Source organism: Centroberyx affinis, unplaced genomic scaffold, assembly GCF_046629955.1.
Source record: "Centroberyx affinis isolate AG114_WGS23_722 - 3 ecotype Tasmania unplaced genomic scaffold, CSIRO-AGI_Caff_v1 ptg002520l_1, whole genome shotgun sequence".
NCBI classification, from domain to species: domain Eukaryota; kingdom Metazoa; phylum Chordata; class Actinopteri; order Beryciformes; family Berycidae; genus Centroberyx; species Centroberyx affinis.
The window spans coordinates 70,957-83,025 of record NW_027280741.1 but is presented as its reverse complement, the minus strand read 5'-3'; the positions used below and the strand labels follow the sequence as shown (position 1 = coordinate 83,025).

The following is a 12,069-nucleotide window of genomic DNA, read 5'->3' as shown; positions in this document are numbered from 1 at the left end:
ACGTGATATATACTCACCTAACGTTAATGTAGGCCTACTACCTAATAACAAATAGAGTTACAACCTGTCAAGGCTAAGACAACATTGCTTAGGTTGAATTACGCAGTAGCCTAACATTAATTTAATCGGCGCGACTTACGTTTGATAAGTTTGACGTTTTGTTGTTGTTGTTGTTGTCGTGGTAAAATGTGTCGCAAAACCACTTGCTCGATGCTGCCGCTGCTCTGTCTGTGTCACTCTCTTCACTCTGTAAACGGAGTGTCGTAATTACGGAAGCTAATGCATTCACTTGAGAAAAAATTGCCCTGTTTTTCTGAATTAACGAGATAATTATCTCAGAAAAACAGAGCAGAATTATTATTTTTTTTAAATGCTGTTTTTCCTCAGTTAACGAGATAATTATCTCAGAAAAACATTTTTTTTTTCCATGAAAATTTTTCTCAGAATTCTAAGATAATTATCTCAGAAAAACATTTTTTTTTTCCATGAAAATTTTTCTCAGAATTCTAAGATAATTATCTCGTTAATTGAGAAAAACATTTTTTTCTCAAGTGAATGCTTCCATAGCCTACTTACTCTTATCCAAAATGTGGAAACAGCGCCACCAAAAACCCGCTTGTGGCCAAAAATATATTACATCCGTAGTGATAAGAACTACCATAGAGAATGATTTGAAAAAGTTAAGAGAGTTTGGTCTGAGGTTCGAAACCGTGCAGAAACAGTTTTCTCTACCGGACAGACCAGCCGCTTCTGATAGTTTCAGTGTTGAGTCCATCACTCATAAACACATTGCTGATGGTTGATTTGCATCACATCAGTGCAGAAACATCAACCTGCTGATGTCATTACTGTTGTTGCTAATTCATATTTGTGCAATCATGTAGAAATTCTAAAATCTAAATCTAGGCTGAGTGTTTAGACACTGATGTAAGAAAACAGAATTGAATGTTGCTGTCTTACAAGGATCTCCAATCCTTTTCGACATTTATGTGAACGCATGTGAATACTACATATGTATAATGTTTGATGACTTGATTGGACCTCTTTACAGACATTTTCACTGGTTGCAGTTTATTTTTAAATTATCCCCATTGTACAAAAGCCTGTCCGCGTTCCCGGCATGACGTCAGAGCCACGGACTCGCGCATCGGGAGCTCCGCAGTTAATTGACTGTTTCCTGCAGTGAGAAGCCTTCCAAGTGGACTTACCTTTCTTCAAGTTTAGTGTGTGCGTTCATGAAACCACGTTAAGTCCTTTCACATGTTGTTTTAATGCTCATAGTTCTCAGGAATGTTCATTATCTTTGTATTTGTGGAGATACTGGCAGTTTGGATTTCAACATTTTAATGAGGCTTCTGTCTCGGCAACCCCTGTCTGCTTAATTGATTTGGTTAATTGGCAGCTGCTTTTACATGTGTCTATGTCTAACACTGCAGTTGGATTGTATGCTTGTGTAGACATAATTGTCTTTCGCTTTTATTTGTGTTTTGGCTTATTAACCCTGTAATATGCCTATGTCATATTAGAGTTGGTAGATTGATTTCCTAACTTCAGTGAATGTGGTTTTAGCTGTTTAGCCCTTGTAAAATTAGTGTTGTAATATAATTATTATTGTTGGTTTATTACTAAATAATGTGGACCACTTAGTAATATAGTATTAATTTGCCTTATTTCCAGGCCACACACACATCCTGCACTTACACAGAGAAATACCTGTAACCTTCAAAGTCGAAATAAAGCCACGTGATCTTCTCCATGATTGAGCCAATACCACAACTTTCATGAAAGAGCAACTTTTTTTTTTTTCATGACAAACTATTAGCCTATTACAACTGATGTAACTGAGGTTGTTAATGTAGTTTTTCAGTTACATTTTCAATGTTCCAGAATGTTCACTACTTTTCTGTTAACTGCTGTTTATTTCTTTGTGGATTGTAGAAAACATAACTGCAGACACACAGTTCTGTGGATACGTACTGTATGGACTATCTATCAAAATGGACAAAAAGGTATCAATGCATGTCCAAGTTATTGGGCAAAATAAAGGAAAAAATACTAATAGGAATTCCAGCAATTGCAATAAAAAGCCTTCCTGTGGCTGGACTCAGCTGCTGTGGAGGAGCTTTGAATTGTGGTTTAGTGGTTTAGTTTGAATTTTGGGCGGGCTTTCCAAAGCGCCTTTCCTCCAATAGGCCGAGTTGATCTGATGAAGCTCGCGCCTCCGCTCGGGCAGGCCAATCAGCGTGTAGCAGCGCTCCGGCGTCGGCTATATAAAGCCGACATTCAGTCTCAAGCGACATATTTTCTTCTGCCGTAAAGAAGGAAGAACTGAACTTTGAAGCATGGCCAGAACCAAGCAGACCGCCCGTAAATCCACCGGAGGAAAAGCTCCCAGGAAGCAGCTCGCCACCAAGGCTGCCAGGAAAAGCGCCCCGGCCACCGGCGGCGTCAAGAAGCCCCACCGTTACAGGCCCGGTACCGTGGCTCTCAGAGAGATCCGGCGCTACCAGAAATCCACAGAGCTGCTCATCCGCAAGCTGCCCTTCCAGCGCCTGGTCAGAGAAATCGCTCAGGATTTCAAGACCGACCTGCGCTTCCAGAGCTCCGCTGTCATGGCTCTGCAGGAGGCCAGCGAGGCTTACCTGGTCGGCCTCTTTGAGGACACCAACCTGTGCGCCATACACGCCAAGAGGGTCACCATCATGCCCAAGGACATACAGCTGGCCCGCCGCATCCGCGGAGAGCGAGCTTAAACCCCCCTGGAGACCAGACACAACGGCTCTTTTAAGAGCCACCTCCATATTTACTCTAAGAGTTTATTCCACTGCAACAAAAACATTACGGTGACAGCCAATCCATGATAACTTAATTCCCAGTATTTATGTCTAAATGGTATAACACACACAACTAACTATTCTCACCATGTCACTTGTATTTCCAACTAATATTTACCATATACCCAGCTCATTGTCTGTGACATTTGATCATAATCACCTTTTCCTGCCATGTGGCGATGCAACAGAATATATTCTTCCAACAGTTTAATAAGTGGAAGATAAAAGTATTTTAGATTAAATACATGTCAATTATTTAAAAGCTGTGAGGAATAGGTGAAAAATTGATCAACACATCACCAGTGTGGAGCTTAAATACACAATATTGGCGTCTTATTTTAAAACAAGATCACAAAAAAAAACAAAAACATTTAAATGAAAGTAGTTTTACATAAAGTGAATTCACTCTAGTGAAGTATATTAGCCACTAATTAGGTGCAAAATGCCATAAAAAAAACCCTGAAACAACACAGATGTCCTAAATTTGAATTAAACAGTTTCTCTTCTCACAAAATTGTGAACGTGATATTTTTGTGTTGTCATGCCCAGTGTGGAGGATTTTATGGCAATCTGATAAAAGGAAGCAGTAAAAAAGAAGTAAAAAGTTTTAAATTGGTCAGATTTGAGGTAACATGAGAGTTAAAGGAATATATTAAAATCCTTTCATCATCTCCTCCCCCTCATGCCAAATGAAATACAGGTGAAATGTGTTAGTCCATATAACACACAGGGAGGCTGCAGCACAACTTGGTAGCAGCCTTCTCCAAAACAACTGAAGTCAATGGGGACCTGTTCTTTAGAGCTCCAAAACAAAAACAGCCAAACAGTCACACTGTGAATAGAAAGACCTATACACCATTATTTGTTGCAAATCAATCAGCTGTAGTTCAGATTTGCACTAAATGATGGTGTAAATATACTGTAGGTCTTTGTGGAACTCTGAAGAACTGGTCCCCACTGACTTCAGTTGTTTTGGAGAAGGCTGCTATGGAGTTGTGCTGGCAGCCTCCCTGTGTGTTATATGGACAAACTTCACCTGAGTTTCAACTGGCATGAGGGGGAGGAGATGATGACAGAATTTTCATTTTTGGGTGAACTATTCCTTTAATCCATCACATGTGAAACATGTATTTGAGTTCTGAGAATCTTCATGACTTGTATCTCAAAAATGTCACGTGGCTCTAATCCTCTTCTGTAAACTTTACAGTTTGTCATGAGACGTTTTATTTTGAAAATCCAAGACGCTCCACAGCGGAAGTGTTATTTGTTGCGTTAACTTGACACCAGCAGTTTTCTGATTGGACGACGATTTTGAAGCTGCAACTGACCAATGAACAAGCAGCTCGAGGGACATATAAACCGGTTCCCGAGAGTTTCGACTCATTCTCTGCTTCTGAAGTCGCCAAGAAATAACATAAAATGTCTGGACGTGGTAAAACCGGCGGCAAGGCTCGTGCCAAGGCAAAGACCCGCTCATCTCGTGCCGGTCTTCAGTTCCCGGTCGGCCGTGTTCACAGGCTGCTGCGCAAAGGAAACTACGCTCAGCGCGTCGGTGCCGGAGCCCCGGTGTATCTGGCGGCGGTGCTCGAGTACCTGACCGCTGAGATCCTGGAGTTGGCCGGCAACGCCGCTCGCGACAACAAGAAGACCCGTATCATCCCCCGTCACCTGCAGCTGGCCGTCCGCAACGACGAGGAGCTCAACAAGCTGCTGGGCGGAGTCACCATCGCTCAGGGCGGCGTGCTGCCCAACATCCAGGCGGTGCTGCTGCCCAAGAAGACCGAGAAGCCCGCCAAGAAGTAAACTCACCGGCTTCTCCACACCGAAACAAAGGCTCTTTTAAGAGCCACACACTCACTTCAAAGACTTTTCCTTAATCATGTTTATTTTAACATCAGTTGTCCCTGCACGTCGGCCTTTTTCATACTGGAACAAAATGTGTCAGTTTGATCCTTAGAATTCTGATAAGAGCCAAAAATGATTGCTAGATAACCAATACTCACTGCATAACTGATCAATCATTTTTATAAACATCCCGCCAAAATCCCATAGTTTGTTTCAGTAAAGGTATTCATGTTTACATCAGTTATGATAACCAAAATGATTTGCAGTTTTTTTGCTTCAGCAAACATGTCAGACGTTGTTTACAATTAGCTTAGATTCAACTTGAATGATTCCCATCAGGACCACTGCAGTAGCAAATAGTATAGATCAAAGAAGGAAAGTGGCAGAATAGAGTAAATGGTGGTAATATCAACATACTAAACAGACAACTCCAATACTCTCTCACACACACACACACACACACACACACACACACACACACAATAAATATAAATAAATTCAAATGTGAAAAAAATACTGTTTTTTCTTTTCTTTTGATCACTCCCCCTGTCTCTCAGTGTGTTGCAGACTCTCAGGTGAGATTTGAACCGAGCTTGTGACTGCAGAGTGAAGGCTCTTAACCTCTATACTATCTCTAAAATTGTAATTTGTTGTATTCATATTCATGATGTGAACTGATCGTGCGGTGTCTCTTTAAGCTGCAGGAGAGGCCGCCCCGCCCCGCCCCGCACAGCGCGCGCCTCCTGCTTCACTCACGTCCTCAGATCAGCTTGATATACGAGCTCGGCGGAGCGGTCGATATCATTGTTTCTTGACTTTGAAAAGTAGCAACATGAGCGGAAGAGGCAAAGGAGGAAAGGGACTCGGTAAAGGAGGCGCCAAGCGGCACCGGAAAGTTCTCCGTGATAACATCCAGGGAATCACCAAACCCGCCATCCGCCGTCTGGCTCGCCGCGGCGGAGTCAAGCGCATCTCCGGTCTCATCTACGAGGAGACCCGCGGGGTGCTCAAGGTCTTCCTGGAGAACGTCATCCGTGATGCCGTCACCTACACCGAGCACGCCAAGAGAAAGACTGTCACCGCCATGGATGTGGTGTATGCTCTGAAGAGGCAGGGCCGCACTCTGTACGGCTTCGGAGGTTAACGCCATTTACCGGACAACATCAAACACAAAGGCTCTTTTAAGAGCCAAACACTTCCTTTTGAAGAGTAAATCTTTGTGTGCGTTCATAATCTTGATTTTGACTTCAGTATTATGCAGAAGTATAAAAGTTTTGCCTTCGTTGTAATTCAATACAACACGCCGTAAACCTGAGGAACAATTTAACCTACCGTTATACTTAATATAATGGCTGTTTATGTTCCACAGTGAATCATTATTTAATAAGCTTTTCCAAAAGTCACACTGTGATAGCCGAAGACATTTTGTGCTAAAACCCCTGAAGAAGAGCCAGTTCTGAGCTTCATACAGAGAACAAAGCGACTTTCTGCTCCCACTCATCTTGTGTTAAAACGTGTTGAAACGCTGTGGATGAACCTCAACACCAGAGAAACAATTTCACTTCAAATAAATTGCTGTCTCATTCATATTAATTGAATGTATTTATAACGCATTTCAACCCCTGTGCACTGATTATTCACCATTCCTCCGCCCGTTCCTGTTATGGAGTCACCCTCCCATCCGCCTTATGCAATTCTTACTAAATAGAGGCTATAGACATTATCTTATAAAAAGCAGTGGCAATAGGTCTTATATATTATGCCATGTGAAATAATCAATTGTTCCATCAGAGTGGCTCCATGGTGTAATGGTTAGCACTCTGGACTCTGAGTCCAGCGAACCTGTTTTTCAGGATCAGTTAGTTCATGGATGTGAATCTATAAACTCAATCCCTTTGGTGCATGAATAGCGATTAGGCATCAAGTCTTTGTGTGGAACTGGAATTGAGACGTAGAAATATAATAGATAGAAAGGTATGTTACTGATTTATAGTAGCCTAATTACTAGCATGAAACAGAAGCTTGATCTTTCATCATGTTGCCATGAAAATGAGTAGCTCAGTTTGTCTTCCGAGTGTGAGACTCAGAAAGTTGAAATGTTTAACTGACACTGACATGTTCAACAAACTCATGATTTCATCATGGAAACTCATAGACTTTATGAATTTCACACATGCACAAATGCTGCATTTCAAAAAGTTTTTACAGTCTTTTTCTGTAGCATTCAGTGTACCAAGCCAGCCAACAACATAGCACACAGTCATATTTGAATGGAGATATCAGATCTATCCATTCTATTTCTGTGGGACAGAGGCGCTTGTTCAGCGCATGCCCAGTGTGGCTGCAAAACTCAACCAATCGTATAGGAGGAACAGCACAGCTTCATTTGCATCAGCTGCCTGCAAAACCATCCGCTCTGCTCCTCTCAGCTCATTTTCTGCTGTAAAGTAGCGAGATCTCGTCATGCCTGAACCCGCCAAGTCAGCGCCCAAGAAGGGCTCCAAGAAAGCCGTGACCAAGACCGCCGGCAAGGGCGGCAAGAAGCGCAGAAAGACCAGGAAGGAGAGCTACGCCATCTACGTGTACAAGGTGCTGAAGCAGGTCCATCCCGACACCGGCATCTCGTCCAAGGCCATGGGCATCATGAACTCCTTCGTCAACGACATCTTCGAGCGTATCGCCGGTGAGGCGTCTCGCCTGGCTCACTACAACAAGCGCTCCACCATCACCTCCAGGGAGATCCAGACCGCCGTCCGCCTGCTGCTGCCCGGTGAGCTGGCCAAGCACGCCGTGTCCGAGGGCACTAAGGCGGTCACCAAGTACACCAGCTCCAAGTAAACCGCCTGGAGCCACATCCACCCAAAGGTCCTTTTAAGGGCCACACACTACTTCAACTAAGAGCACATTTACTCACTTTTGGTATGGCGTATACAGTCATTTCTTTGTTATTTATTTCATGTGTTTTCTATCAAATCAATTACAACTACTTTTGCTGCTGCTGTGAGCTCCATCTATTTGTGTTGGGAAGTTCGAGGCTTCTGTCAGTCTTCTTGTTGATTAGTCATTTTAGTCATGTCATTTTGAGTCCGTCCATTTAAATTCATCAACATTTTTTCTTAGATTGAGCTATCTGGTCTTCCGGGCGTTCTGTGTGCCTACACACTCGTTCGTTCATTAATTCCTTCCAGTTGAAGCTTCATCTCTGCCTCCATAAAGCTGAGAGAGAAAACAGATTTCTCCCCGTCGGGGAATTGAACCCCGGTCTCCCGCGTGACAGGCGGGGATACTCACCACTATACTAACGAGGAGAGGTGCTTGATAAGTTCGGACAAGGTCATTTCATAGCGACACTTGCGACCTCTCTACACCTGTTTCCATTAATTCTCTATGGGAGTTCTAAAACACTATGGATGCAATATATTTTTGGCCACAAAGTTGGCGTCTATGGGCGGTTGTCGCTGTTCACACTTTTACTGACCAGGGAGAGACTTCAAAAAATGTAAGTTTAAATGTCTAACTCAGCTCAGCTCAACTCAGCTGGAAATAAAGCTGTTGTAGAGATCAGACGGGAGAGAAAAGGAGATTTTCCATGAACCAGGAGGAGAAACTTTATTGCTCCCATCTTTCCATCTAAACATTAATCCATCATAGAGCAGAACATCCTCTCTTCATGGCGGTAGGACAGAGTGAATCAGACTCTACAGTGTCTGGATCTGTTTATTGTTTAATTGAGAACGTTTTTTTATTTCTTCACCGCCTGTTCAGATCATTCAGAATTAAATAAGGTTGTTTCCGCCCGGTCTCGAACCGGGGACCTTTCGCGTGTTAGGCGAACGTGATAACCACTACACTACGGAAACTGCTGCTTAGGTACCTAAGAGTGTGTGTTCAAACCTGCTTACATGTATACTATTATTCAGCTGATTGTCACGTGTGGATTCACATGGACGTGTGTGTGCCTGCGCGCGAGCGTGCGTGTGTGTTTACTTAAGCCAAAATTGAGGACTTTCGTCAGCACACAAACCAGTACATTGGGGACGCCTTTCCATTTTTACTATATAGTGACACTCCAAGGAAGAGACAGATCTCCTCCCCCAGTCTACTAAAGAGCAACTCAAACACTCCAAAGAAAAGCAGAATCCAACAAGTTTGTGACTCAATCCGAATATTGCCTCCCTCAAAGTCTGAAACTTGTGGAGTGTATAACCAGAGGAACTACTGTCTCTTTTGCCTCAAGCCCACATCAAAAATTGCACGATACCTGGAAGCTGTAGATGGGAATGTAGCAGAGGTTGCTGTAGTATTTCAATATCCAAAGAATTCAAAAGAGAGACACAATAAATTGAGAATCCTTAGAAGCCGTGGAAAATTTGCCCACAATGCCAAAGTTTTGAGGGAGGGAGCTGGACAGCTGGAGGCCTGCTACAGACCATGAGAGTGTAGACGTGCCATTGATTTTATTCATTGTTTTCATTGTCAAGGACTCTATGCCAAGAAAACATTGTGGAAGCACATGAAAATCTGCCCAGCTAAGAAAAAAACGGTGATGAATCCAGCATTGGGAAGGGGCGAGTTTGATCCAAGTGTGCCCTTAAAACTGCCATGAGCGTGAGATTAGTGAGGGCTTGAAGAGTGTGATATCCTGCATGACCTATGATGAGGTCACTCAGATGAGCCAAAATGACAAACTTCCCTTGCAGTTTGGACAACACCTGTTTGATCTAAACGGGTCAAGAAAGAACAGACATGACTACATAAGGCAAAGATTTGGAGAACTTGGGCAACTATTACTTGTGGCTCAGAAGAATACTCGTATCCGGAAGGCAGAGGACCTCATCAGTCCTGCAAACTTCAATCATGTGATATCTGCAGTGAAAGAGTCGGCTGGGTACAATCCGGAGAACAATACGTTCTGCACACCTTCCTTAGCCCTCAAAATTGGCAACAGCCTGGGTATAATCTCTGAGCTTGTAGAGAGTGATAATTTGCCCACAGTCAACAGAGACTGGAGCCTTGTAGAATTCGCTCGAGAATTCAAGACCATTAAAAAATTCAGATGGAAGGGATCGATTACTAGAGGCGCAACAACCACTCTGAGAGAGTCAAAGTGGAATGCACCACAGATTCTACCTTTCACTGAAGACGTCAAATTTCGGACTCTCACATGGATAATGTTAAAGTTGTCGCTGAAAGAATGCTGACAGTGTGTCCCTCTGCAAACAACTATGCAACACTTGCCAAAGTGACACTTGCTCAGCTGATCATTTTCAGCTACACTGAAGATTACATTATAGATTATAGATGTACAAAAAGGCCCAGAAATTATAAGCAGCAGCCCTATGATATATGATGATATGATTCTTTCTAGTGGGAAGACGCACAAACCCTGTGGATTAATCCTGTGTGGACTTTATTTGTGTTCATGTGTGTCCATGATAACGTAAGTGCTGAATAATTATCCCCTTTCATAGTTTGGTTGGTGAAGTGTGCCTCTGTAATACAGTTTCATATTTACATACTATGTATGGTGCGGTCCCGTTTCTGCTCTTGATAACCCATGCGGTCTACTAATTGTAGAAATGATTGTTATTAGTGTCTGTATATTGCTTGGTATTCCCCGTTGTTAGGGTGCTTAGTTTGTGAGATTAATTGTTTAATTGACGATGGGGCAATTTAAAGCCCGTCTTGTAAGGTAATTTATGGTAAATTTTCCGCCAATAGAGGGCGCTCGTTACCAATCTAACAGGACTGTAGGCAATGGGAGTTTGATTTACCTCACTCTGTAGAATAATCAGTGGCGCTATCTCTCTGCCTTAATTGCTGCCTATTGTGTTTAAATATTATATTGGTGTTTATGTTTGTTGATGGCAGCCTTTGTAAATGTATAAGCCTTTGATATTAAGTTAAATTGAGTAATTTACATAATTTGTCCAGTTATGAATGTGTATCATTTTAACTTGGGTCAATCATAGTATGTGAAGCCTACTTACTTATTGTTAATATATGCTCTCAACTCTGTGATTTAATTTTCTGTTTACAGAACCACAGGTTCACAAATCTAACTAAGTTCTCCATTGTGGATAAGTGCCGTTTTCTTTGCTGTGCCTTCAACTAAGTTAATAAAGTACAGTGAAGGAATACTGGGGTCCTGTCAAATGCATTCTGACCGATGCACCGGAGCGAATGTCCATCCTAAGAATCAGCTATGACAGGCCAACAACCTTCCTACGTTTCAATAGATACTGATTATAGAAATCAAACTCATGATGCGCTTACCACGTTTTTGGTCTATTAAAACATTCAAGGCATTCAAGGGTTTTAGAGTCTACAGCATCTGGAGATGGTACCATATTGTACATGCCAAAAATGACAGGAAACATAGATTCTACGTGTTTTTGCCTTAGAATCCGACCCATAAGGATGAAGAGCTCTGTACACATATGTTAGATTAGCTTCATTTCTTTCTTTCAAAAATGGGGCCTCCCTGCTTAACTTAAAAGTTGCAGCACTACACCTATGGACCTCCCTATCTAAAATAACTGATGCACTCTCAGATCTGGCTGACAGCTTGCTCATCCGGTCTCCCAGTACCAAGCTCTGCACCCGGGATCTGGCCTTCAGCTCTGTTGCACCAGGCTTGTGGAACAGCCTCGCTAGGGCAGCGCAGACCATAAACTTTTCACAGGCCTAAAAACCTTTCTATCCAGGAAGGCTTTTAAGTGATTATTTTCTTTATTTTGGTGTACATTTTTTTAAAACTCTGTAGCACTTTGATTCACTGTGAATCAAAAGTGCCGTACAAATAAAATGCAATACATTATTTGTATTATTACTTCCATTTAGACAAACATAATTCCCCTATATCTTTAGCATGCTGATATAACCTGATATTGTTATTAGTATTATTATTATTAGTTTATTACTGTTGGTCTATTTATTACTTTCATATGGACTTGTTTAAAAACGCGGGACACTTCAAATTTGAATAACGTTTGACATTAAAGTGGCGGTCAGAAGACAAAGCACACTGTACTCTTCTCATTTAAATTTGGCGCTCAGTGCTTTTGTTTTTAACCCTAACCCCGTTTATGTACTTGATATTAACGTTGAGCACATTGGATGTCAGCAAATACAAAGACATGCACAACATTAAACTGATGTTAACGGGATCTAAGGGAAAGAAAACCATACCAAATTAGGCCATAAAGGCTTTTTAAATAATGAAGGGTCTTCGTTACATATTAGCTGTCAGTCATGCTGTAGAAAACTGTAGGCAACTTAAAATAATCACAACTGATGTTACAATAAATAAGGACAACTCTTTTGAAGTAAGTGGGTGGATTCAGAGAGTGGATTCCAGAGTACTAACCATTACACCATAGAACCAAAA

The 12,069-nt window shown here is 42.1% G+C and overlaps 3 protein-coding genes, 2 non-coding genes and 1 pseudogene across 5 annotated transcripts; 4 read left to right on the top strand and 2 right to left on the bottom strand.

Annotated features, from left to right (window-relative positions):
• The first annotated feature begins 2,342 nt into the window (after window positions 1-2,342).
• LOC139656711 (histone H3) lies at window positions 2,343-2,753 on the top strand. Its single transcript, XM_071534331.1, has one exon. It carries the CDS (start codon window positions 2,343-2,345, stop codon window positions 2,751-2,753), a length of 411 nt encoding a protein of 136 aa, XP_071390432.1.
• A 1,500-nt stretch (window positions 2,754-4,253) lies between these two features.
• The window catches only part of LOC139656713 (uncharacterized), a 52,044-nt pseudogene continuing 44,228 nt past the window's right edge, over window positions 4,254-12,069 (top strand).
• Window positions 5,512-5,823, top strand: LOC139656721 (histone H4). Its single transcript, XM_071534340.1, has one exon. It carries the CDS (start codon window positions 5,512-5,514, stop codon window positions 5,821-5,823), a length of 312 nt encoding a protein of 103 aa, XP_071390441.1.
• LOC139656715 (histone H2B 1/2) lies at window positions 7,143-7,517 on the top strand. Its single transcript, XM_071534334.1, has one exon. It carries the CDS (start codon window positions 7,143-7,145, stop codon window positions 7,515-7,517), a length of 375 nt encoding a protein of 124 aa, XP_071390435.1.
• trnad-guc (transfer RNA aspartic acid (anticodon GUC)) lies at window positions 7,916-7,987 on the bottom strand. The gene has a single exon. It is a non-coding gene; the product is annotated as a tRNA-Asp (tRNA).
• On the bottom strand, window positions 8,467-8,539 carry trnav-aac (transfer RNA valine (anticodon AAC)). Its single transcript has one exon. It is a non-coding gene; the product is annotated as a tRNA-Val (tRNA).

Excerpts from the sequence above, each read along its gene's own strand:
- LOC139656711 (XM_071534331.1), top strand. The coding sequence starts at position 2,343 with ATGGCCAGAACCAAGCAGACCGCCCGTAAATCCACCGGAGGAAAAGCT.
- LOC139656715 (XM_071534334.1), top strand. The coding sequence starts at position 7,143 with ATGCCTGAACCCGCCAAGTCAGCGCCCAAGAAGGGCTCCAAGAAAGCC.
- LOC139656721 (XM_071534340.1), top strand. The coding sequence starts at position 5,512 with ATGAGCGGAAGAGGCAAAGGAGGAAAGGGACTCGGTAAAGGAGGCGCC.